We start from the raw sequence: 25,712 nt of genomic DNA on the forward strand, positions 1-25,712 counted from the left end.
GATGTTAATTATATCCCCCGTCTACCACAGCGTCTTAGGCTAGTGTCTGAGGTTGAAGCTACTAGAACTCTCAGTTGGATGAGGAAGGGATGGTTTGCCTTTTCGAGAAGGCTTCATTTCACTGCTTCAGTATGCCCTTCAGAGAGGAAGACGTGATCGACCCACCAGTCACTCCGCTGTACCACCATCTCTACAGTATGTGTGGTCAGAGCCAGCAGAGAGAGTTGACATGAGGTAAAGCAGCAGTGGATTGTATTGCGTGCTGCTCGGTCTCTTCAGCCTACCAGGAATTACTATGCCATTCACATGTTGCGCTGGATTTAACACAACTCTGCTTGGAATTTCAATGCCTCTCTTCTCCCTGAAGACTCGATTACAACGATGACATCATTTAATTATATAACGTTTCTCCACTAGGTGACCATAGCCAGAAATATAGCTCCCCAGAAAGAAAATGATTCGCCTTTTAGGAGGGGCTCCTCAATTGCCCAAGGTTTACACACTGAGCCTTCAGTATTTCTGGGGAGGATTCAAGGACCTATAGTGTGGCCCCTCTCGTCTAGCCTCTGAGACAGACCCAGGGAAACCCTGTCATGTAGGGTCCTTCTAGATGCCCCTGTCCTCCTCCTCCACCCTCTAACTAGCTTAGGGAGGTTTGACTGGCTCGGCCTCAGCAAAGGGAGAGAGCCCTGGCCCTGGCAGAAAGTTCCAGCAGGTGTAATGACTAAAGGAAAGGAGACGGAGGAGTGGTGGGGGAACACAACATGGTCTTGCAATAGTCTGCAGGTCTGCAGTCTGGACTGCAGTGTTCAAGGCCCCTCAAAAATGTCTGAAATGGGAGATTTACACACTGGTCTAATTCTCTCCCTGTGTCCATGTGTCTCTGACTCGCTGCAGGCCCAGAGAATCACCCCATCAGGGTCCTGTTCCATTTCCCAGTGTTCATGTTTCATCTCAAGGGGGTGTAATATTGCTCAGACCCCTTCTCTCCTGCTCCCGAGCCTCAGTATTACACTCAACCTTCAGAGCAAAATGAGTAACGCAGCCAGGTCTTTGCTACTGTTCAGGCGACATGCTATTTTTCATCACTGGGCTTTTGTAGGTCACACTGTCATTCCCCCACTGTTTTCCTCACCACTACCCCCCCATCCCCCACCCCCCACCCCCACCCCCCTCCCTACTCTGCAGGTGGGACTGTAATATCCACCACCTTTCCCCAGCCCCATCCGACTCAGGTGCAGGTGGGAACTGTAATATCACGTGTAAAGAATGTGTTCAGAGATATGCTGTGCATGTGGGAATTTCATGGCCCCATGATTGGGGTCACCATGTTGCACAATTTGCAGACTAGTCATATGTTATGAAGATTTTACTGAGGTTTTCCTCTACACGGTAAGGCTGTAATAAAATTTCAAAAATAGAATAACTGATCTGATTATTGTTATGATAAGCATATGGAAGTAGCAGAGTGACAGAGCAAGAGAGCTACATCCTGTCCCTGCCAGCCATTCAGCCAGCCAGCCATTCAACCAACCAGCCAGCCATCCATCCGGTGTGGTGTTCACACGGAACAGGCCGGAACAGGAAGGCATGAATGTGCACTTCAGCACTCAGCCCAGCCCTGGCCAATCCAGTCCAGTCCTGCCCCAGCAGCAGCACAGAAGCATGGACCTCTGTCCTGAGGTCATTCATCCAAGTGAAGCTCCACTGACCGCCACAAGCTGGCTAGTTACTACTGCTAGGCTAAGTCCAGTCACTGTTTTTTTCTATTATTTATGGTCAAACCAAGTGGCACTTCTGTTCAAATGCCGATTGAATTCTCTCCAAGAGCTTTTTATTGTAGCAAATGCATTTTTTGGAGTTGTATGTAGCGTTCCAGTGTGCCGGAAATACCAGTGTTTTTTATAGGAATTCCTGTCATGGATAGATAACCACAATTACAGATAGTCCACGCTCCACATCATGTCGATTTGGACTTGGCAGTTTGATGAGATTATGTGCTAAGCTACGCTAGTTAACCCACTGCCTCCGTTTGTTTTTTTGCCCTGTGCGTTTGACCTACTTCTGTCTTAAGTCCCACATTAAACGAACCCGCTAATTTCCTTCATTTATTTATTTCCCAGTCAAGTTCCTTCTGGCTGCTCCCCTCTCCCTCCCCTCCCCTGACTCGTTCCTGTGTGATATGAATAAGTGAATTCCCTGTGATAATGTGTCCGCCTCCAGTCTGTAGCAGCAGATGTAAACATGGTTGGTCTGGGCTACCCTCTTAAGCGAATGAAGACACGGCCGTGTCCAGTGCTGTCCAGTACAGAGGAGAAGAGACAAGCCCGCTAGCTGCCCTGCACTGTGGTTTATAAACTAAAGGGCTTCAGGTGAAGGAGGATATTCTGTGTTTGTGTGTGTGTGTGTGTGTGTTTTCCACTGCTCTGTCTCTACGTCCTATGTGACTGATGCAGACTCTTCCCTCGCCCCATGCGCCGTTATTACCTCTAAGTAACCAGCCACACACTAGATTCTGTGGTGCTTTATCACCTCTGATCAAATTACGGAGCTTTATTGTGCGTGTACGGTCTCTCGCTGTGTGTGTGTGTGTGTGCGCGTCTGTCCGTGCGTGAGTGTTTCTCTGTCTGTGTGCATGTGCGTGTGACAGTGTGACAGAGAGGGTCAGTGCTTTCAGAGCCAGGCAGGTTGTTTCAGGTGCTTTGCCCTGGGTCTCAGACAGGCAGGCAGTGGTAATGTAATGTAATGGCTCTGGCTGTGTCTCTGTAATAGGTCTGTAGATAGGCCGTAATGTGGCATCACAGTGGTCCAGCAGGAGAGAGTAGTGCACTAAACAGAGAGGAACTGTGTAGGAAGGCGAGAGGGACAGACAGAGAGCATTTTCCCCATCAGACCCATAATATCCTGCAACTTACATAACATAATAACAAACTATTTAATCACTATTCACTATATTAGCTAACACAAACACTGTTTTTTAAATGTATCTTTAGAAAGTACACTATGTTCCATTGATGTGTTTCTACAGTTCTCCTTACTTTGATAAGACATCATGATGAACCATATCGTATAGCCTAATAGTTAAGGTCCTATTTTCCACCATGCAGTGCACTTCAAGGAGAGGAAAACTAGTCCATCCACTGGAAGAAGAGGATTGGGAAGAAAACCTTGACACACTGGTCTTTGATAGATTACCAAAGCTGCACTGTCATGTTCATTGTTTGTCTTTGTGAAATACCATTATGTTCTATATTGAATATGTTGAACATACTGTGTGTGTGTGTGTGTGTGTGTGTGTGTGTGTGTGTGTGTGTGTGTGTGTGTGTGTGTGTGTGTGTGTGTGTGAGTGTGTATGATGACCTGTGGAGTACTGTAGTAACCAGAGACAGTCAGGATAGGACGTGTCATTAAAAGACTAGTCATAACACACAGCAGGGTGAAGAGGAGGGGAGAAAGGAGAGGATCACTGGGGTTAGTTGGCATAATGCCATGCATGGGCTTCCTCCTCTACAAATCATGTTCATATGATATAGAAGTCTGGGGCTAGGTGACTAGTCTGGTCTGGGGCTGGGTGACTAGTCTGGTCTGGGGCTAGGTGACTAGTCTGGTCTGGGGCTAGGTGACTAGTCTGGTCTGGGGCTGGGTGACTTGTCTGGTCTGGGGCTAGGTGACTAGTCTGGTCTGGGGCTAGGTGACTAGTCTGGTCTGGGGCTGGGTGACTTGTCTGGTCAGGGGATAGGTGACTAGTCTGGTCTGGGGCTAGGTGACTAGTCTGGTCTGGGGCTGGGTGACTAGTCTGGTCTGGGGCTAGGTGACTAGTCTGGTCTGGGGCTAGGTGACTAGTCTGGTCTGGGGCTAGGTGACTAGTCTGGTCTGGGGCTAGGTGACTAGTCTGGTCTGGGGCTGGGTGACTAGTCTGGTCTGGGGCTAGGTGACTAGTCTGGTCTGGGGCTAGGTGACTAGTCTGGTCTGGGGCTAGGTGACTAGTCTGGTCTGGGGCTAGGTGACTAGTCTGGTCTGGGGCTGGGTGACTAGTCTGGTCTGGGGCTGGGTGACTAGTCTGGTCTGGGGCTAGGTGACTAGTCTGGTCTGGGGCTGGGTGACTAGTCTGGTCTGGGGCTAGGTGACTAGTCTGGTCTGGGGCTAGGTGACTAGTCTGGTCTGGGGCTAGGTGACTAGTCTGGTCTGGGGCTGGGTGACTAGTCTGGTCTGGGGCTAGGTGACTAGTCTGGTCTGGGGCTAGGTGACTAGTCTGGTCTGGGGCTAGGTGACTAGTCTGGTCTGGGGCTAGGTGACTAGTCTGGTCTGGGGCTGGGTGACTAGTCTGGTCTGGGGCTGGGTGACTAGTCTGGTCTGGGGCTAGGTGACTAGTCTGGTCTGGGGCTAGGTGACTAGTCTGGTCTGGGGCTGGGTGACTAGTCTGGTCTGGGGCTAGGTGACTAGTCTGGTCTGGGGCTGGGTGACTAGTCTGGTCTGGGGCTAGGTGACTAGTCTGGTCTGGGGCTAGGTGACTAGTCTGGTCTGGGGCTAGGTGACTAGTCTGGTCTGGGGCTAGGTGACTAGTCTGGTCTGGGGCTAGGTGACTAGTCTGGTCTGGGGCTAGGTGACTAGTCTGGTCTGGGTGATTAGTCTGGTCTGGGGATAGGTGACTAGTCTGGTCTGTGGCTAGGTGACTAGTCTGGTCTGGGACTAGGTGACTAGTCTGGTCTGGGGCTAGGTGACTAGTCTGTTCTGGGGCTGGGTGACTAGTCTGGTCTGGGGCTAGGTGACTAGTCTGGTCTGGGGCTAGGTGACTAGTCTGGTCTGGGGCTAGGTGACTAGTCTGGTCTGGTCTGGGGCTAGGTGACTAGTCTGGTCTGGGGCTGGGTGACTAGTCTGGTCTGGGGCTAGGTGACTAGTCTGGTCTGGGGCTAGGTGACTAGTCTGGTCTGGTCTGGGGCTAGGTGACTAGTCTGGTCTGGGGCTAGGTGACTAGTCTGTTCTGGGGCTAGGTGACTAGTCTGGTCTGGGGCTAGGTGACTAGTCTGGTCTGGGGCTAGATGACTAGTCTGATCTGGGGCTAGGTGACTAGTCTGGTCTGGGGCTGGGTGACTAGTCTGGTCTGGGGCTAGATGACTAGTCTGGTCTGGGGCTAGGTGACTAGTCTGGTCTGGGGCTGGGTGACTAGTCTGGTCTGGGGCTAGGTGACTAGTCTGGTCTGGGGCTAGGTGACTAGTCTGGTCTGGGGCTGGGTGACTAGTCTGGTCTGGTCTGGGGATAGGTGACTAGTCTGGTCTGGGGCTAGGTGACTAGTCTGGTCTGGGGCTGGGTGACTAGTCTGGTCTGGGGCTAGGTGACTAGTCTGGTCTGGGGCTAGGTGACTAGTCTGGTCTGGGGCTAGGTGACTAGTCTGGTCTGGGGGCTAGGTGACTAGTCTGGTCTGGGGCTGGGTGACTAGTCTGGTCTGGGGCTAGGTGACTAGTCTGGTCTGGGGCTAGGTGACTAGTCTGGTCTGGTCTGGGGATAGGTGACTAGTCTGGTCTGGGGCTAGGTGACTAGTCTGTTCTGGGGCTAGGTGATTAGTCTGGTCTGGGGCTGGGTGACTAGTCTGGTCTGGGGCTAGGTGACTAGTCTGGTCTGGGGCTAGGTGACTAGTCTGGTCTGGGGCTGGGTGACTAGTCTGGTCTGGGGCTAGGTGACTAGTCTGGTCTGGGGCTAGGTGATTAGTCTGGTCTGGGGCTGGGTGACTAGTCTGGTCTGGGGCTAGGTGATTAGTCTGGTCTGGGGCTAGGTGACTAGTCTGGTCTGGGGCTGGGTGACTAGTCTGGTCTGGTCTGGGGATAGGTGTTTAGTCTGGTCTGGGGCTGGGTGACTAGTCTGGTCTGGGGCTGGGTGACTAGTCTGGTCTGGGGCTGGGTGACTAGTCTGGTCTGGGGCTAGGTGATTAGTCTGGTCTGGGGCTAGGTGACTAGTCTGGTCTGGGGCTAGGTGACTAGTCTGGTCTGGGGCTAGGTGACTAGTCTGGTCTGGGGCTGGGTGACTAGTCTGGTCTGAGGCTAGGTGACTAGTCTGATCTGGGGCTAGGTGACTAGTCTGGTCTGGGGCTAGGTGACTAGTCTGATCTGGGGATAGGTGACTAGTCTGGTCTGGGGCTGGGTGACTAGTCTGTTCTGGGGCTAGGTGATTAGTTTGGTCTGGGGCTAGGTGATTAGTCTAGTCTGGGGCTAGATGACTAGTCTGGTCTGGGGCTTGGTGACTAGTCTGGTCTGGGGCTAGGTGACTTGTCTGGTCTGGGGCTAGGTGACTAGTCTGGTCTGGGGCTGGGTGACTAGTCTGATCTGGGGCTAGGTGACTAGTCTGATCTGGGGCTAGGTGACTAGTCTGATCTGGGGCTAGGTGACTAGTCTGGTCTGGGGCTAGGTGACTAGTCTGGTCTGGGGCTGGGTGACTAGTCTGGTCTGGGGCTAGGTGACTAGTCTGTTCTGGGGCTAGGTGACTAGTCTGGTCTGGGGCTAGGTGACTAGTCTGATCTGGGGCTAGGTGACTAGTCTGGTCTGGGGCTGGGTGACTAGTCTGGTCTGGGGATAGGTGTTTAGTCTGGTCTGGGGCTGGGTGATTAGTCTGGTCTGGGGCTGGGTGACTAGTCTGGTCTGGGGATAGGTGATTAGTCTGGTCTGGGGCTGGGTGACTAGTCTGGTCTGGGGATAGGTGATTAGTCTGGTCTGGGGCTAGGTGACTAGTCTGGTCTGGGGATAGGTGACTAGTCTGGTCTGGGGCTGGGTGACTAGTCTGGTCTGGGGCTGGGTGACTAGTCTGGTCTGGGGCTGGGTGACTAGTCTGGTCTGGTCTGGTCTGGGGATAGGTGATTTGTCTGGTCTGGGGCTGAGGAAGCAGAATGTGGTGCTACTGAGGGTCCTGGTCCCAGGCTTGCAGTTAGACCATCCCAGTGTCAGTGCAGTGGACTGGCCTCCTGTCTACAGCCCCAGTCCTAGTCTCAGTGGCCTTGCGTCACATCCAGAGCCCCATTCCCCTGCGACGCAGTGGCCTTCTATAGTGTCTACTCTGCAGCCCCAGTCCCAATCTCAGTGCAGTCCTGTCTGCAGCCCAAGGCCCCAGGCCTCTGTGAAGCCCCTCTGTTTGTTGCTGAAGGCCTCTCCCAGACAGGCCAGGACAGGGGAGAGATGGATCAGCATGTTATAGGGCTGTAGGATATCCTTTATGTTTCTAGAGGAACTTTGAGGAGCGTGGCTCACTGTAAACACAGCATTAACCCTGCTGGGAGGGAGGCTGGGAGGGAGTCTCCCACAGAGAACACAGGCTATTGTACTGCTTCTATACAGGCCATGACTGGGTGAATGTGTCTGACACTCAGAAGAACTACGGCAAAGGAAAACAACGGTCATAGTCATCGTTGACTTGCTAAAGGGCATATAGTCAGACATGATAGCTGTAATAAACACAGAATCCGGCGTATTTGTCCTGCAAAACAATCATCCTCTATAATAGAATTCACAGTAAATGAATGAACCTGTTTGACACTGGCAGAACGTTGTTGTCTTTTAGCCTACCACAGTGTACAGCTTTGCTAACGATGGCGATAGCCAGGCTGATGTGACGACAGTCCTGTCTGCTGTGTGTACCAGGCCAGCTATGTCAGCCCAGGCAGGCAGCAATGATCGCTATCAGCCAGTCTCACTCCAATGTTAATTGGATTGGCAGTTAATTGATTAGTAGCATGGGGATAGATAGAGACAGGGAGATAGAGGGGGAGAGCTGTGGCTGGCCTAGCAGGCATGGTTGTCTGGGTAGAGGTGGGAGAGTGGACCATGCTGCCTATGACTGCTGCAGAGGAGAGAGAAAATGCCCCCGGCCACTGCTCCAAACAGGGGAAGGAGAGAGCTCAGCTTGTGTGTTGGGGTACAACAGGAAACAATGGACTCCCAGGTTGTTTCCTTTAGGAGGACAGACAGAGCATGGTGCAGAATTGCATGTGCTGTCTCTCTGTACTGCAAGGATGAGGAGGATTGTGTTTACTAGGGAATCTGGGCAGAGGACCGGCGTCCTACTGTGGTTCCAGTGGCTGGGTCTTAGTGTGGAGTATATCCCTATACTCAGAGCCAGTGTGATTACAGAGCAAGGCCCTACTATCACACACAGACACATATTTGAAACAGCAGCACTAAGAATGGAAGGGATTATTTGGACTGGCGCTCTCTGTCGTTTTCCCTCACAGTTGCAGTCTTATGTAAGTGCAATGGATTTTTGTGTTACTGTTTGGCGCCAGCCGACTGACTGAAATAGGCCTCCCATTCAGTGCTGACTGTTGGCTTCATTATGTAAGGCTTGAAATGAGACTGTATGCATTTAGACCAAAATGGTAGGTGTACCAGCAACCAACCAACTCTCTTGTTTTTCTCGCTTTACCACTTCCGTTTTCTCTCCCACTCAACCCACACACAGCTCCCATGTAGTGGCTCTTAACAGGGATTTGGATGTGATTATTTGACAGAAGGTTGGGTGGAGCGTGCTGTCGTGTGATTGGCCAGCTGCAGAACAGAGTAGAGCGGAACGGGGTCAGAGAGGTGTTCTCCAGAGCAGGGCTGCACTCAGACCACCCCGGCCCAACGGCCTGCTGGGAGAGTTTGTTGAGAGAGCAAGAGAGAGAGGGAGCGAGAGAGAAAGAGAGAGAGAGCAGCATACACACCTACACAGGTACGCCGGTACGCATGCACACGCACGTGCACACGCAGCCACACACACACACACACACACACACACACACACACACACACACACACACACACACACACACACACACACAAACTCACCAGGTAACCCCTGGACTTACACTGTCCTGTTTCTGACTCTCTGACTCTGGCCATGTGCTCTCTCCCTCACCTCACTACAGCTGATTCCCTCTGGTATTACTCAGCACTGAGTTAGTATTTATGTAATCTGATGTTAGCTAGACCCAACCCGCTGAGACATTATTTCATATCTGGTCCACACAGGACCGGCAGGACACACAAGGCCTTGCTAAGCCAAGTCAAGCCAATTCCCCTTGCTCTGCCCCTAGCACCTGCTACCTAATGCTACACACCAAGTTACTTTACTCTCTCCTTATAAGGATGGTTTTTAGCACATCTCACACAGACCATATTATTTAGTAGAAAACCCATGCTTTTGCTCCTCGATTTACAGTTTTTTTTACAATCGCTAGGACTCAGTTGTCAATACGTAGGTCAGAACTCTTCACACAGTTCTCCTTACCAACTTTCAGCTTGGCACAGCAGTTCATTTCACATCCAAAATGCACTAAAACTACCAAAACACTTCATACATGTCTCAAATCAACTCATTCTTCCATAACACTAGCAAAGGCTGTCACCCAACAAGCACACGTTGTCACTCATAAAACAATGACCCAAACAACACTAACAACAGGCAGCATTACACAATGTTTTCTTTACATAACAAGAATGACACCTCTCTACTGTTTAGAATTCACTGCAGTATATGTTACAGGAATGAATCAGACATGATGTAATATGCTTCAATATGTTTTATGTCATTCTTTGGCATTGAGTGATTCCAAAATACAAGAATTTGTATATACACCATCTACCGATACAGATACAGTAGCAACGCTAGTCAACCCTGTCTTCTGCGTTTAACCACAGGTTCTCATCCACGTCACATCTTATGTCATCTTGGGCAATACACATAGGAAAGAATATTTTGGTATGCTTGGTCCATCCCTGGCAATCTTCTGCAGATATGTCCAGGCATCCAGCATTCATTGTGTCCAGGAGAGACATTTGATCATGTGGATGGTGTTCGTAAGCCTTCCACCTCCATGAGGAAAATAATTCCTCTATGGGGTTGAGGAATGGAGAGTAAGGTGGGAGGAAAAGTGACACCATCCTGGGATGGGCTGAAAACCACTCTGTGAACTTAAGTTTAACAGTTTTGAAAATAGTATGTAAACATGTGCAAATTGGCCTGTAGGTACATAGAGTTTTGGTGATGGTTGTGTCTGAATGAGAAAAGAATTCATGAAATTTGAAAGATGTAGTCATTGAATGCATTTTGTGTCAAAGCAATGAAAAATGTTCCACAGATTAGCCCACATATACTGCTGTTGTGTTTACCGTGAATGAGTTTTGAAAAAGTGACCTAAGTATTGAGAAATGGGTCCTAGTGATTGTATAAAACTGTAAATGCTTTTCCTCCAGAAATGTGAAGGTAACTGGGATTTGATGACAGTAATTTCTTACAAACAACTACACGTGTCATCTTTAAATTATAACGCCGTTGCTCAGAGGCTGTTCCTATTAAACATCTATATTCGAGTTAACGCTTTAAACAGTGCATTCATGCTTGTTAGACTTTTATTCACATTACTTTCTAAACTGCTAAATAAGAGACATTGGATGATATCGGTCTACGGAGGATATATAGTATATTCCATCAAATATGTATAGTATGTAATCATGCCTAGTGTGAAATTCATACCACTGCATCTTTCAACCCCTGCTTTCATCAGGCCCCACAACATTGACTTTCAAAGCACAGGGATTATGCATCATAGGAGACATGGTGCAGGAATGGTTAAGAGTTGTCCCGTTGATAAAACGTGTATGCTGTCAATCAAGCAGCCTAATGTAATTCCTACCTCCTCCTCCTTTACTCTCTTTCTACATCTTCTCGTTACAATTCAGATGTATGGAAATCAGCCTAGCTAATAGAAACCTGAAGCACACAGGCTGCCATACAGCTCTGATGACAAGACACCAGTGGTATGTCTGTCCCATCTCGCTATGGATGCTTCAAACTTAATGTGACTGGAACAGGTGGGTTGTTGGTTTGTTTAATTGGGGGGGGATGGTGTGTCTGTATTGTGTGTGTACATGTAAACGTGTGTATATGTGCCTGTGTATGTGTGTGAGTGTGTGTGATTGTGTCTGTGTGTGAGTGAGTGAGTGAGTGAGTGAGTGAGTGAGTGAGTGAGTGTGTGTGTGTGTGTGTGTGTGTGTGTGTGTGTGTGTGTGTGTGTGTGTGTGTGTGTGTGTGTGTGTGTGTGTGTGTGTGTGTGTGTGTGTGTGCCTGTGAGTGAGTGTGTGAGTGAGTGTGTGTGTGTGTGCATGTGTGTGTGTTTTGAGGAGGAGGTGCAGTGGGCGGGGGAACACGAGACATTAGAATAACAATGATATTGTAATCTCTCTCTGAGGATGTCGTAGTAGTTTTGAGGCGTAATGCCATTGAGCACTTATTCAAACAAAGCTTAAGTTGAGAGTGAAGCAGCCAGGGTGGTGGGGGGCCTCGCTGAGTCTCGGCAGGACGTGGGTTAAAGGGTGCCTCGCTGAGTCTCGGCAGGGCGTGGGTTAAAGGCTGCCTCGCTGAGTCTCGGCAGGGCGTGGGTTAAAGGCTGCCTCGCTGAGTCTCGGCAGGACGTGGGTTAAAGGGTGCCTCGCTGAGTCTCGGCAGGACGTGGGCTAAAGGCTGCCTCGCTGAGTCTCGGCAGGACGTGGGCTAAAGGCTGCCTCGCTGAGTCTCGGCAGGGCGTGGGTTAAAGGGTGCCTCGCTGAGTCTCGGCAGGGCGTGGGTTAAAGGGTGCCTCGCTGAGTCTCGGCAGGACGTAGGTTAAAGGCTGCCTCGCTGAGTCTCGGCAGGGCGTGGGTTAAAGGCTGCCTCGCTGAGTCTCGGCAGGACGTGGGTTAAAGGGTGCCTCGCTGAGTCTCGGCAGGGCGTGGGTTAAAGGCTGCCTCGCTGAGTCTCGGCAGGGCGTGGGTTAAAGGGGAAGATTAGATGCACACGCCCTTGTTTGCATTCAAGGATAAAGCTTGAATGAATGCTGACGCTCGCTAATTCTTCTGTTGCGTTGACAAGGACATGGCTTGTTCTGTGGAAGACATCAAAGTGTGAGGGCTTTAGTAGACTTGATATGATTCAGAGTAAAATCTATGTAATAACATCGCATAGGCTGCTGTGGTTGGTTAGCACTGTGACTGGCTTCAGTAGACCCAGACAGTGACCTCAGCCTTAACACTAGAACCTCCTGGCCTCTCAGCCTATCAGTACCCACTAGAGAATGTTGCCGGGCGTCCCCTTTAGCATATGCACCAGATGCATATCAAACTGCTAACATGCTTGATTTGTTGACTGTTCCGAGCAGGCTAGTCTTCTTTGTAATCAACTTGTCTGCCAGGGAAATTGATGTGAAGAAGTTGTCCATGGTCACATTTCTGCCTTTGCCCATGTACGGCTCCGTGAGTCTCAAAACTAGGGTTGCAAAGGGTCGGAAACTTTACGGTAAATTTCCAAAATGTTTCTGTTCATTTTTTCAGCACTCACAACAAGCAACCTCTGACATAAGTGGATGCAGAGTTCAACAGAGTTCAAGGGAAGGTCAAGCAAATCATAGAGAAAGAAGACTGTATTGCAATCATCTCTGATGGGTGGTCAAATGTTCATGGGCAAGGAATAATTAACTACATCATCTCCACCCGTCAACCAGTATTCTACAAGAGCACAGACACAAGGGACAACAGACACACCGGTCTCTACATTGCAGATGAGCTGAAGGCAGTCATCAATGACCTTGGACCACAGAAGGTATTTGCACTGGTGACAGACAATGCTGTGAACATGAAGGCTGCTTGGTCTAAAGTGGAGGAGTCCTACCCTCACAGCACACCCATTGGCTGTGCTGCTCATGCATTGAATCTGCTCCTCAAGGACATCATGGCAATGAAAACAATGGATACACTCTACAAGAGAGCCAAGGAAATGGTTAGGTATGGGGTCATAAAGTTATAGCAGCAATCTACCTCACCAAGCAAAGTGAGAAGAATAAGAGCACCACATTGAAGCTGCCCAGCAACACCCGTTGGGGTGGTGTTGTCATCATGTTTAACAGTCTCCTGAAGCGGAAGGAGTCTCTCCAAGAAATGGCCATATCACAGTCTGCCGATATGGACAGCCCCATCAAGAGGATCCTCCTGGATGATGTATTTTGGGAGAGAATGGTAAGCAGCCTGATACTCCTGAAACCTATAGCAGTAGGCATTGCATGGATTGAGGGAGACAATGCCATCCTGTCTGAAGAAATCTGTACTGCCATGCCCACTTCACTGTTGCTCCAAGCAGAGGAAACTGCAGTTCTGAAATACATCAAAAAGCGTGAAGACTTCTGCCTGAAGCCCGTACACACCGCAGCGTACATGTTGGACCCCAAGTATGCTGGCAAGAGCATCTTGTCTGGTGCAGAGATCAACCAGGCCTATGGTGTCATCACTACCGTGTCTCGCCACCTTGACCTGGATGAGGGCAAGGGTCTTGGCAGTCTGGCGAAGTACACTTCCAAGCAAGGGCTTTGGGATGGAGATGCAATATGGCAGTCGTGCCAACATATCTCATCAGCCACCTGGTGGAAGGGACTTTGTGGATCTGAGGCTCATTCCGCTGTTGCCTCCATCATCCTCCAAATCCCACCAACATCAGCCGCCTCAGAGCACAACTGGTCCTTGTTTGGGAACACACACACCAAAGCACACAACAGGCTGACCAATACAAGGGTTTAAAAATGTGTTTCCATCCGGACAAATTTGAGGCTTTTTGAGTGTGACAACGAGCCATCCTCAACAAGGTTGGAAAGTGACAGTGAAGACTGGAAGGATTTAGTCATTTGCAATTATGTCTACTTGTGATAAGGTAAAAGGTTTATGTTTCTGTCTCCATATGATATGGTAAATATATCCAATGCAAAAAAAATCTATATTTAAATGGTATTAATATTAATTTGCATATATTTCCCTTAATTCCCATATATTCCCGTTAATTCTGAAGGAAAGTTTCCACCTCTGAATATTCCCCAAAATGTGCAACCCTACTCAAAACCACATTCTCAGACAGTCTCTCACCCGCTGGCCTGGTTTCATCTTTCCCCAGATATGGAAAGCAACTGAGCAAGTACAAAACATTCACCATTATCAGTTTCTATCTGGTTTCTATCGCCCATTCATCCATTGACGACAGAATAGCATATTGTAATTTTACGTTTATTATGTTACTAGTTTTTGCTTAGTAGCCAGAGCCAAACTGCAGAATATGCTCTTTCAGATACTATATAGAAATTACAATGTTTTACCTGCATGTGACTCTGAAGGCGGATTTGATAAAGCAAAGCTCATTTCCCTGCATCTGTCAATTACAAGATGCACCCATCTCTTCATGTCCAATTTGACAACTGATTGGCCTAATATTGTCACTCATCAGATTATTGTCAATGTAATCTTATCTATAAGTTAACTCTTATTATGTGTGAAATTATTTTCGGTGTAGTGTAGATGTAGTGTCAATGGGCCGGCTGTGCAGGCTGACTGGCATCGTTTGTTTCCCGCTCATCAACTTGGATAGAGTCAAGGATATATTTTGCATTATTCTAAAGGCCCACTGCAACACACAGCATGTTTTCGTTTCCCTGACAATAAATTGGATTAGTAATAGAGTTGTAGTAAATAAAACAGTCCCATAACAGCTTATTTTTTACAAAGTAAAGCGTAAAAGAGAAGGGTATCAGCCTGCAAGCCATGCAGTCAAATGATTAACTTGAGCGCCAACACTGATAAATAGGCATAACACAAACTCATCATTACACTATTGTCTTTCTAAATGAAATCAGCCTCTTCACCCTGATTGTTCAGTTAGGCCTCATTTAAATTAGATTATTAAGTAGGGTGCACAATTATCGCCCATTCATCCATTGTCATTCATTCAGTGAGGAGAGAGAGATGCATTAGAGCCTGGCTGGGTACCACCGTCCTACAGTACATTGTCTTGGAGCCTGGCCGGGTACCACCGTCCTACAGTACATTGTCTTGGAGCCTGGCTGGGTACCACCGTCCAACAGTACATTGTCTTGGAGCCTGGCTGGGTACCAACGTCCTACAGTACATTGTCTTGGAGCCTGGCTGGGTACCACCGTCCTACAGTACATTGTCTTGGAGCCTGACTGGGTACCACCGTCCTACAGTACATTGTCTTGGAGCCTGGCTGGATACCACCGTCCTACAGTACATTGTCTTGGAGCCTGGCTGGGTACCAACGTCCTACAGTACATTGTCTTGGAGCTTGGCTGGATACCACCGTCCTACAGTACATTGTCTTGGAGCCTGGCCGGGTACCACCGTCCTACAGCACATTGTCTTGGAGCCTGGCTGGGTACCACCGTCCTACAGTACATTGTCTTGGAGCCTGGCTGGGTACCATCGTCCAACAGCACATTGTCTTGGAGCCTGGCTGGGTACCACCGTCCTACAGTACATTGTCTTGGAGCCTGGCTGGGTACCACCGTCCTACAGTACATTGTCTTGGAGCCTGGCTGGTCACTAATAAAGATATTACCATGTCGAAACACTGGATGCAGAGTGCTCTGACTGAGAGCCCTTAGAGTGGACCAGAGTGGATGTGTAATCATGGACAAGTGTAGAGTCATTTACTATGCTAAACTCCTAGTCCTTTTTCATTGGTAGCTCAGAGCATGTCAAATGATATATAACAACAACAGCACTGGAAATGGGAAATTATAGTAGCCTGGTCTATGTTGTGCTTGTTGTAACAGCTTAGGAGCAGTGTGTTTACTTTCATATTTCCTGCATGACCCAACATAGTTTTTTGGCATAAAAAAACTTTTATTTCATTTTTTCAACATTCTATCAGCAAGAGCACAGCTTCAAAATTAATTAAAAAAAACTTTTCCCATCTCCCAAAAAAATCACTATAGTAAGTGCCTATTAAGTGTCAAATAAATGAATAGGGTTGACTGTAACAGGGTTGACTGTAACAGGGTTGGCCGTAACAGGGTTGACTGTAACAAGGTTGGCCGTAACAGGGTTGACTGTAACAGGGTTGGCCGTAACAGGATTGACCGTAACAGGGTTGACCGTAACAGGGTTGGCCGTAACAGGATTGACTGTAACAGGGTTGGCCATAACAGGGTTGACTGTAACAGGGTTGACTGTAACAGGGTTGACTGTAACAGGGTTGGCCGTAACAGGGTTGGCTGTAACAGGGTTGGCCGTAACAGGGTTGACTGTAAAAGGGTTGGCCGTAACAGGGTTGACTGTAACAGGGTTGGCTGTAACAGGGTTGGCCGTAACAGGGTTGGCCGTAACAGGGTTGACCGTAACATGGTTGGCCGTAACAGGGTTGGCTGTAACAGGGTTGACGACTTCATCTTAAATCAGCCATAAATTGTGACAGGAAGCTTGTTGTGTGCAACAGGGAGGGGCAATTGAACGCAAGCTTCACTAAAACATTTCAATTGTTAAAAAGATTCTAGCCTGTCTATCTATGGTAACAGGGTTGATGCGTTGTGTTCAACCCTCTCAATTTTCCACCGCAAAACACCAGGAAATGGCCATAAAGAGCAGAACCAGCTCACCTGCTTTTACATTATGATTTGACTATTAGATGTTCAATGTCTCTTGAAATATTTTTGTATTATTTTTTTATTCAGTTCATGTAACAGGGTTGACATTAAAATGAGGGACAGACTTAAAGGAACATCTAATCACATGAAATAAATAATAATAGTCAGAAATGACTGTCAAAGCAACAAAATAAGAAGGGCTTTACAATGATGGTGAAAACTTGGAGAAAGTTTGGGGTTAAGTGTGTTAAAATCTTCCTAGAAGCCACATAGGTGCATGGAGGGACATGTCAAAATGCTGCATTTTGGCACATCAGCACGTCTTTGTTCATATTAAAAATTAGATTTATTTCATTGTCCATGTGGTCTATATTAAACGGCACTTCATTTAATATAACAGGCATTTAAAATGCTATATTTGTGCTCAATTTCTACTTTAAATATCAAATGGACGAAAAAGGCATTCATTTGATGGAACGACCCAGCTACAGCCGTTAAGGAATAGGCCTAGCTGTTAGTTGAAGGATATATCCAACCTAATCTCTCCATAACACCAGTAGCACAGGCAGGAAAACAGTTCTTGTGGTTAGTGAGGGTGTTTGTTATCCCTCGCCGCCTCCTTTCTTAATTTCCTATTTTCCTCTCCTCTACAGTGCTATTCCCCAGTGGTGGGCTGGATGGCTGGATATGATAGGTTTAGTGTTATTGGAAACAGACAGGGGTTGGCACAGAGACAGTTACTACCACTGCAGTCACATTCAGCTCCTGTAGCTATGAGAAAGAGGAACTTATACATTTAAGTACTGCCCTCAAATCCTCAACTCCTCGCTTTGTCTCTATATTGGCACCCTATTCCCTATGCAGTGCACTATATAGGGAATAGGGTAGCATTTCAGACGTAACCAGTCAATTCTCCTATAAGGAGACAAAGGAACGTAGATTTGTAACTGTTCTAACTCCGGGACAAGAGACGAGACATAACAGCAGAAACCCTCTCATTCTCTGCTGCAGCATGTCAGTGGAGAAATAAAGACTAATGGACTAACCTCTCCCGCTAATCACTTTTTTACAGTCTCCTCCTATAGAGAAGACCTTCCTTCAGGGGAGATTAAACATTCTATTTTTAATACCAACATGCAAATGGCTGCTATCTCTGCTGCTGACGGTTCACTTTCTTTAACCCAATCACAAAAGTTTTGTTCCAGGCACTTTATAAACCTCGTAATTATTCTTAATTATGTCTTGAAGTTATTTGTTTGTTGTTTTTTTAAACCAAATTGGGCTCCTGTAGATTGTATCGTCTCACTTTTATTTAACCATTTCAATTTCATGCTTTATTTTAATCATTCAGGGAATAACGGAATTAATCAGAGCCATGAAATTCTGATATGTCATTTTTTTCCCCTATCCCACAACAATTAATTGGATTTAATCCGTAACTGGATTTTGGTTTATGTTCTTTATCTCCTGGAATACAATGTCTGTAAATATGAATTTAGGAGATCAAACAATTTTGACTGCATTGTTAAGGAGCTTAGTGTGGGGGAAGTCAAGAGGCACAAAGCAGAGGGAGGGAGGGAGGGAGGGAGGGAGGGAGGGAGGAGGAGGAGGGAGGAACGGCTGCTCTCTTCCAGCAGGTTGACGGGGGTTCAGAGCTATAGGCCTGCTCGGCTCACTGAAAGCATTCCACTAATGCTCCGTCTCTACAGCGTGTGCCCAGGCCACAGCACTGACCAGAGCAGTCAGGTACTGTTTTGTTGGTCTGTTTTGTCATTGTCCTAGCTTCTCCTCTCCTCCCCTCATCCTCCTGTGTAGCAAGCCCTTCACTTCTACAGATTAGCCTAGCTGCTACCATGTAGCTCCCTGTGCCCGCTGCTGGCCTGGCACTGCCCCCAAAGTTCGCCCAGGGGCCTCCAACTGAGGGCACCACCAGCGTTTGGGTACAGGGAACAGGCAGGACACAGGCAGACGAGCTAACAGAGGCTTTGTCCAAAAGGGCTCCCTATTCCCTATATAGTGCACAAGCAACTCACTATAGTGAACTATTGTGCGCTAGCAGCTCTGGCCAAAAGTAGAGAGTTGACAGAAAGAGCTGACAGAGTGCAGCGGCCTTTTGGGTTAGCAAGGCACTCAGAGGCAGCAGCATGGGTGAGCTGTGCATGCCAACATGCCAACTGTTTCATTATGAATGGGAAGCTTAAGAAAAACACATTGTTCATTTCGAAACCATGATCACAGTTTCCAGTTCACAATGGTATGTTGTTGTTGTCTTAGGTTCACATCACGTGGCTGGCCAATACTTTCTCTGCCTGGAGACTAGTTGACTGGATGTCTTCTGGTGTCTGTTTTTCATGATCCGTTTGTTATTTTCCGTTTGACACTAGTCAGAACATGCAGAGCAGGGTTCCCCAACTGGTGGTCCGCCTGTGATTTTATTTGGCCACCCAAGTTTTCTCAGCAAAACATTGTAAAAAACGTTTTAATTTTTTTATTGTAGGACATAAAAGACTGTAAAAACACCAGCAAATCAGCTCCAGTTGATTTTTATTTTGGAAATCTGTTCCAAGGTATTCCCACGCATAATAGAGATATACAGTATGTGATCGTATAAAAATGATTTCAAACCTTGCTTACATTCTGGTTTAGTTCGGGCCTCTTGCGGGCAATTTTCAGTTTAAAAATGATTTGTAATTATCTTCCAGCCCGCGGTTGACTCTAGCTGATGAGCCCTGATGTAGAGTAACAGTAGGCCTATACAGTAGCTGTTTTACAACACACATCCAGCAGTGGTGGTCAGTCGTAAGACCTGTGCCTACATACTGACTAACGATGATGAGCTGGTAGATGAAATGACATGGTTGATAAACACAGGACAGATTGATTCATCCAGGAAGCAGTTAATGCATTTAGTGAGCTGAGCAATCAGTTTTTTTTAAGCTTGTCTGTGGGATGATGTAATTCCCACGGTAGTTGACGTTTGTCTTTCACTCCAATACATCTTTGTGCGTCGCTACAATTTACACAGTTGTAATGTGTCAACAAATCAAAGCTGACCCACAAACAAGGTGTGTTTAGAAAACAGATGGCTCAATGTGTCAGTGAGCAAGACAAAGATAGCTCTGCATCGGGTGGAGTTGTTGTTTAACTGGTAGTCTCTCGTGACAGACAAATCGAGTAGCTGGCCAGCTGCACGCCGCCCGCACACAAGAGTTAGGTCGGGTTCAGAGATGAGAGTTAGGTCTGGGTTCAGAGATGAGGCCTGTGTGACACACTAGGTAGCGTTGGAGGTAAATTGAAAGAGGTGTTTGTACTATACAATGCTATTCCTACCGTTCATTATAGCTCAGAAGCAAATCAAGCCTGGACAAGAATGTCTCCATTGTAGCCTACAAATGCTACCACAGACTCAGCCAGGCGTATCACCCATGATGCCCCAGCTCCTCTCTAGGTCTAGGCTATTAGGTGACTGGCTCGTGATTCACCACCACTAGCTCTTGCATGTTAATTGCTTCACGAGTTTCCCTGTATATGTCTGCTAGCGAGGAGGAGAGAAAAGACGACGTGGCTACTAACAAGCGAAGTCAATCGTGCTATTCAAATCCCTTGCTTGGCAGCATAATGAGTCCCTACCCGTCAAGAGCAGCCAAAAGGAGGGGAAAACAGCATAAACACAGCTCCATTGCTTGGTACATTTTCTCTTCCTGGTAGCTACATTAGCGGTTGACCTTTGAGAAGTCATTTATGGACACCGTTCATTCATTCATTCTCTTCTTCTGCTTCTGCTTTTTCTTCAGTGCAGCTGCCGCCAGCTCACCCACCAGAACATGAACAGGGAAAAATGAGACACATATTCTTCCCAAGCCTTAGGGAAGGAGGAAATAGAGGGAAAGGAGGAAGGAAGGGAGAGATGGATGGGTAGTAATATTTCCTTGCCTTCGGAAAGTATTCAGACCCCTTGACTTTTTCCACACTTTGTTACGTTACAGCCTTATTCTAAAATGGATTAAATGAATAAAAATCCTCAGCAATCTACACAATACCCCACAATGACGAAGCAAAAACAGGTTTTTAGTGTGGGGGTTAGGGAGGTGTAGGGAGTTAGGATGGTGGAGGCGGGTTAGAGAGGTGGAGGGGGGTAAAGGAAGTGTGGGGGTTAGGGAGGTGGAAGGTGGTTAGGGAGGTAGAGGGGGGTTAGGGAGGTGTAGGGAGTTAGGGAGGTGGAGGGGGTTAGGGAGGTGTGGGAGTTAGGGAGGTGGAGGGGGTTAGGGAGGTGGAGGGGTTGGGGAGGTGTGGGAGTTAGGGAGGTGGAGGGGGTTAGGGAGGTGGAGGGGTTAGGGAGGTGGAGGGTTAGGGAGGTGGAGGGGGTTAGGGAGTTAGGGAGGTGGAGGGGGTTGGGGAGGTGTGGGAGTTAGGGAGGTGGAGGGGGTTCGGGAGGTGGAGGGGGTTAGGGAGGTGGAGGGGGTTGGGGAGGTGTGGGAGTTAGGGAGGTGGAGGGGGTTAGGGAGGTGGAGGGGGTGCTGCCTGCCTGCATTCTAAAGCCCTAAAGGGCAAAAGGCTGAGGGGTTTGAGGTGGAAAGAACTGCTGCCTCAGCAGGAGCCTGATTACAACTCCAGAGCGATATGCTCTGTTCTGCGTCCCAAATGGCACCCTAATCCCATTTGGCTCTTGTTCAAAAGTAGTGCACTATATAAGGAACACTTTTCCATTTGGGATGCAGCCCTCCTCTGTTCTACTGTGCTCTGCTCTCTGCTCTGCTCTCTGCTCTGCACCTCCATAGCACTATGCACACACTCAAACAAAGGAAGCAGCATGGCGGCTGCAGCCGTGGTTCAGTCAGGGTGGGTGGGTAGGGCAGGAAGGGGGCATGACCCTGGTTTATAGCCTAGCCCAGCTCTTTTATGGGACACCTAAGAGCAGCCCACCCACCTCCCACACCTCAGCCCACCCCAGCACACGCAAGGCTAGGCCAGGCCCCGGTGGCCCCTAGGAACTCACTGTTTATGGGCTGAGGGATCAATACACTCCTCAGGAGTGTATATTAAAGTCTGGACTGGCTGAGTAGCCTATCGGTTGATCACCGATGGAGGTTCGAGGGAGGGACCCAGGATGATAGTTACCAGGTTTTGACAGCAGAGGGCTGGGGGGAGGGAGGAGTGTGTGTAAGTGGAGAGGGACTGTAAATATATATGCTGTATACCATCAGACCCACCTGGAGCACTGTAGATAGCCTCTATATCACGCCCCATCCAGACATATGCAAATGACTAAATCAAAGAACAAGCTGATTAGTCCAGCCACATCTCTCTATTCTCGTCCTTGGCTTGATTCTCTCTGCTGCCCTCCCCTCTCTCCCGCTCTCCCTCACTGGCTGCTGTGAAATGCAAATGTGGAGTGTAACGAACGATGTAGGCTTGTGTCCGACACGTTTCACCCCCTGGCGTCCCCACCGACACACACACAGTCCCCAGCTACCTCGTCCAGCACGCCACTAATTACCCTTGTTGTAGCGCTACGCCTGATCATCCTTGATGTCACAATGCGCTGCTTCCATCGCTGCCATTGTCTCCACTTGTTAGCCCCTCACTGCCTGGCGTTGCTTGGTCCTGATGGAATAATACTGATCAAGGGAGAGAAAACACAGCATGGTATTGGATGCACTATTAAAACGAGGGAGAGAGGGAGAGGAGGGTGAGATGTGCATGTCGAACGGGGTCCTGATTCATTTAGGAAGGATTCTTCCGGAGCCAATGATTAATCCCTGCAGGATGTGATGGTGTCAGCGGTGGACAAAAAAACAGAGTAACGTTGAATAATAATAATTAATAGATTCATATCCTGGTTGAACAGACAGAGACCTTAAAGAGCAGAGAGCGAGGGATGGAGAGGGGGGGGGTGAGGGAGATAAGAAGGGTGGGGGTGGAGAAAAGCAGAGAGGGGCAGAGAGAGAGGAGGGAGGGAGGGGTGTGAGAGAGGGAGGGAGAGAAGAAGGGACGGAAGGAGGGAAAAAGTGGGAAGATAAAACAGACAGAGGAGGGTTGCAAGCAGAGGATCTGTCTCCCAATTTGTTCTCACTTTGTTCCAGTAATAAGATCCAGACCTCCCCTCTACCGTGGACCAGATAATTAACTCCTGGGGATAAACTGTGAAGAGGGGCTCTTTCTATCTCTATCTCTCTCTCTCTCTCTCTCTCTCTCTCTCTCTCTCTAACATTGTGGTGGGGATGAAATCTCTGCAGCCAGTCTGCAAAGCATTGTTACATAAATTGCAAACTTTCCTTGATATATATGTTTTCACAGTTAGATTGGAAATGAGTAGCATGGATAGAGGAGGGTGTACAACCAAAATGAGATGGCAATGCTTCCTTCCCAGAAATAAATGTAGGGTAATATGAGCCCAATACATGTATTTATCATTCCTTTGGTTTTTAGTTGTGCTGTACCCTCAAAAGTCTTTCTCTAGCTGGAGTACTTAAAACCTTGGTTTAAATGTCAAGACATTTTTAGCCTCTTCCTTTTATTATTTGACCCATGGCATCTGTTCATTATAGCATTAAATAAGTGGCTCCGTGGAACACTAGCCTGAAGTGTGCTTCTCTGATGTGTGGAAGACACTAAGTAGTATGACTCATTTCAGTGCATGGTGAGGCTTGATCTGTGAAATGTGGCACCCTGGGCAGTCCATTGGTTTGTGGTGTTCTTAGAAACCCACTGTCTCAGTGTCTGAGGCCTGATGAAGCAGCTAGGCAGCAGGACTCAGGTCATGCTAATTTCCATTAGCCATAACCTGCTCACTTTCCTTCATTGTCTTATCAGACCTCTCCTGTCCAGCAACTCCTCTGGAATGTGGCAATAAAGGTTTTCTGCCAACGTCTTCTGTCAGCATTCATTCTACTGTTCCCTAACTCATCGCCTTGGCCAGGGTGAACTTTCCAAAGCAGCAGGAGGGACCAAAAGAAAGGCCTTTTCCGTTATCTGCTTCCCCTTTGACTGTGAGTGTGAGTCACAATGTGCTAACTTTCATTTATTCACCCACCTCTCTTTCTCTCTTTCAGAAACATGTGAAGACCCTGGTGAAGATAAAAGCGTGAACCTAGCCTTTGAGAACACAAAGAGGAAGGTAGCCTCCCTCCCACTCCTCCTCCATCCTCCCCCTGTTCAGTCTGCTGTTGCCTTGTTGCAGAGCCCCTAGTGGTATGGAGGGCCGACGGTCGCGGCGAGTTACACAACACAGCGGCAGGACTTTCCCAGCGGGTCCTACAGGGGGCGCTGTGCTGACCATGCTGGGCTGCTGGGTGTTAGCTGTCACTGCCACCGTGTGCCAGGGCCAGACCACCTTCACCAGCTTCCACCCAGAGCGCCGGGAGTGGGCCTTCAACCATCTGACGGTCCACCAGACAACGGGGGCGCTCTACATCGGAGCAGTCAACCGTGTCTACAAGCTATCAGGCAACCTGACCCTGATGGTGTCCCACGACACAGGCCCTGAGGACGATAACAAGGCATGCTACCCGCCCCTCATCGTCCAACCCTGCTCTGAACCCCTGACCTCCACTAACAACGTCAACAAGCTGCTCCTAATAGACTACAGCCAGAATCGCCTTCTGGCCTGCGGTAGCCTCTACCAGGGAGTCTGTAAACTCCTTCGTCTGGACGACCTGTTTATCCTAGTGGAGCCGTCCCATAAGAAAGAGCACTACCTCTCCAGCGTCAACCAGACAGGCACCATGTATGGGGTAATCGTGCCCTCCCATGGCCAGGACGGGACTCTCTTCATTGGGACGGCAGTAGATGGCAAGCAAGACTACTTCCCTACCATCTCTAGCCGTAAGCTGCCCCGCGACCCAGAGTCCTCAGCCATGCTTGACTACGAGCTCCACACGGACTTTGTCTCGTCTCTGATAAAGATCCCGTCAGACACGCTGGCACTGGTGTCCCACTTCGACATCTACTACGTGTACGGCTTCGCCAGTGGTTCCTTCGTCTACTTCTTGACCGTCCAGCCTGAGACGCCTGAGAACAGCATGTCATCAGGCGGATCCTCCAGCGACCTCTTCTACACCTCGCGCATCGTCCGCCTCTGCAAGGATGACCACAAGTTCCACTCGTACGTCTCCTTACCCGTGGGCTGCGTGAGGAATGGCGTGGAGTACCGTCTCCTGCAGGCTGCCTACCTAGCCAAGCCGGGCCGTGTGCTGGCCGCCTCGCTGAACATCAGTGCCACGGACGACGTGCTCTTCACCGTGTTCTCCAAGGGCCAGAAGCAGTACCACCAGCCACCAGATGACTCGGCGCTCTGCGTGTTCACCATCAAGGACATCAACGCTCGCATCAAGGAGCGCCTGCAGTCCTGCTACCAGGGAGAGGGCAACCTGGAGCTCAACTGGCTGCTGGGGAAAGACGTGCAGTGCACTAAAGCGGTGAGTTACAGAGGAGACACACGGACGCACGCACACACACACACACACACACACACACACACACACACACACACACACACACACACACACACACACACACACACACACACACACACACACTGCTGGGGAAGCACATGCAATGCACCAAGACAAAGAGTTGAATAAGGCCCATTCACAGGTTAAGGAAGACTGAGAAACGCATACTGTAAATAGTGCATAGTTCAAACACATACTGTAAATAGTGCATAGTTCAAACACATACTGTAAATAGTGCATAGTTCAAACACATACTGTAAATAGTGCATAGTTCAAACACATACTGTAAATTGTGCATAGTTCAAACATACTGTAAATAGTGCATAGTTCAAACACATACTGTAAATAGTGCATAGTTCAAACACATACTGTAAATAGTGCATAGTTCAAACACATACTGTAAATTGTGCATAGTTCAAACACATACTGTAAATTGTGCATTTTTCAAACACATACTGTAAATTGTGCATAGTTCAAACACATACTGTAAATTGTGCATAGTTCAAACACACTGTAAATTGTGCATAGTTCAAACACATACTGTAAATTGTGCATAGTTCAAACACATACTGTAAATAGTGCAAAGTTCAAAAACATACTGTAAATAATGCATAGTTCAAACACACATACTGTAAATAGTGCAAAGTTCAAACACACATACTGTAAATAGTGCATAGTTCAAACACATACTCTAAATAGTGCAAAGTTCAAAAACACATACTGTAAATAGTTCAAATACATACAGTAAATAGTGCAAAGTTCAAACAAACATACTGTAAATAGTGCATAGTTCAAACACACTGAATAGTGCATATTTCAAACACATACTGTAAATAGTTTAAAGTTCA

The 25,712-nt window shown here is 48.2% G+C and overlaps 1 protein-coding gene across 2 annotated transcripts in view; it reads left to right on the forward strand.

The window, feature by feature from the left end:
* The window catches only part of plxna2 (plexin A2), a 304,923-nt gene that overhangs the window by 17,071 nt on the left and 262,140 nt on the right, over positions 1–25,712 (forward strand). For both annotated transcript variants that reach the window (XM_045693250.1, XM_045693251.1), the window contains exon 2: positions 23,464–24,828. In XM_045693250.1, the coding sequence (XP_045549206.1) occupies positions 23,605–24,828 (1,224 nt within the window). In that variant the 5' untranslated portion in view covers positions 23,464–23,604. The remainder of the gene's footprint in view (positions 1–23,463; positions 24,829–25,712) is intronic.

The sequence above is a fragment of the Salmo salar genome, chromosome ssa13 (genome assembly GCF_905237065.1).
Source record: "Salmo salar chromosome ssa13, Ssal_v3.1, whole genome shotgun sequence".
Taxonomy (NCBI): Eukaryota; Metazoa; Chordata; class Actinopteri; order Salmoniformes; family Salmonidae; genus Salmo; species Salmo salar.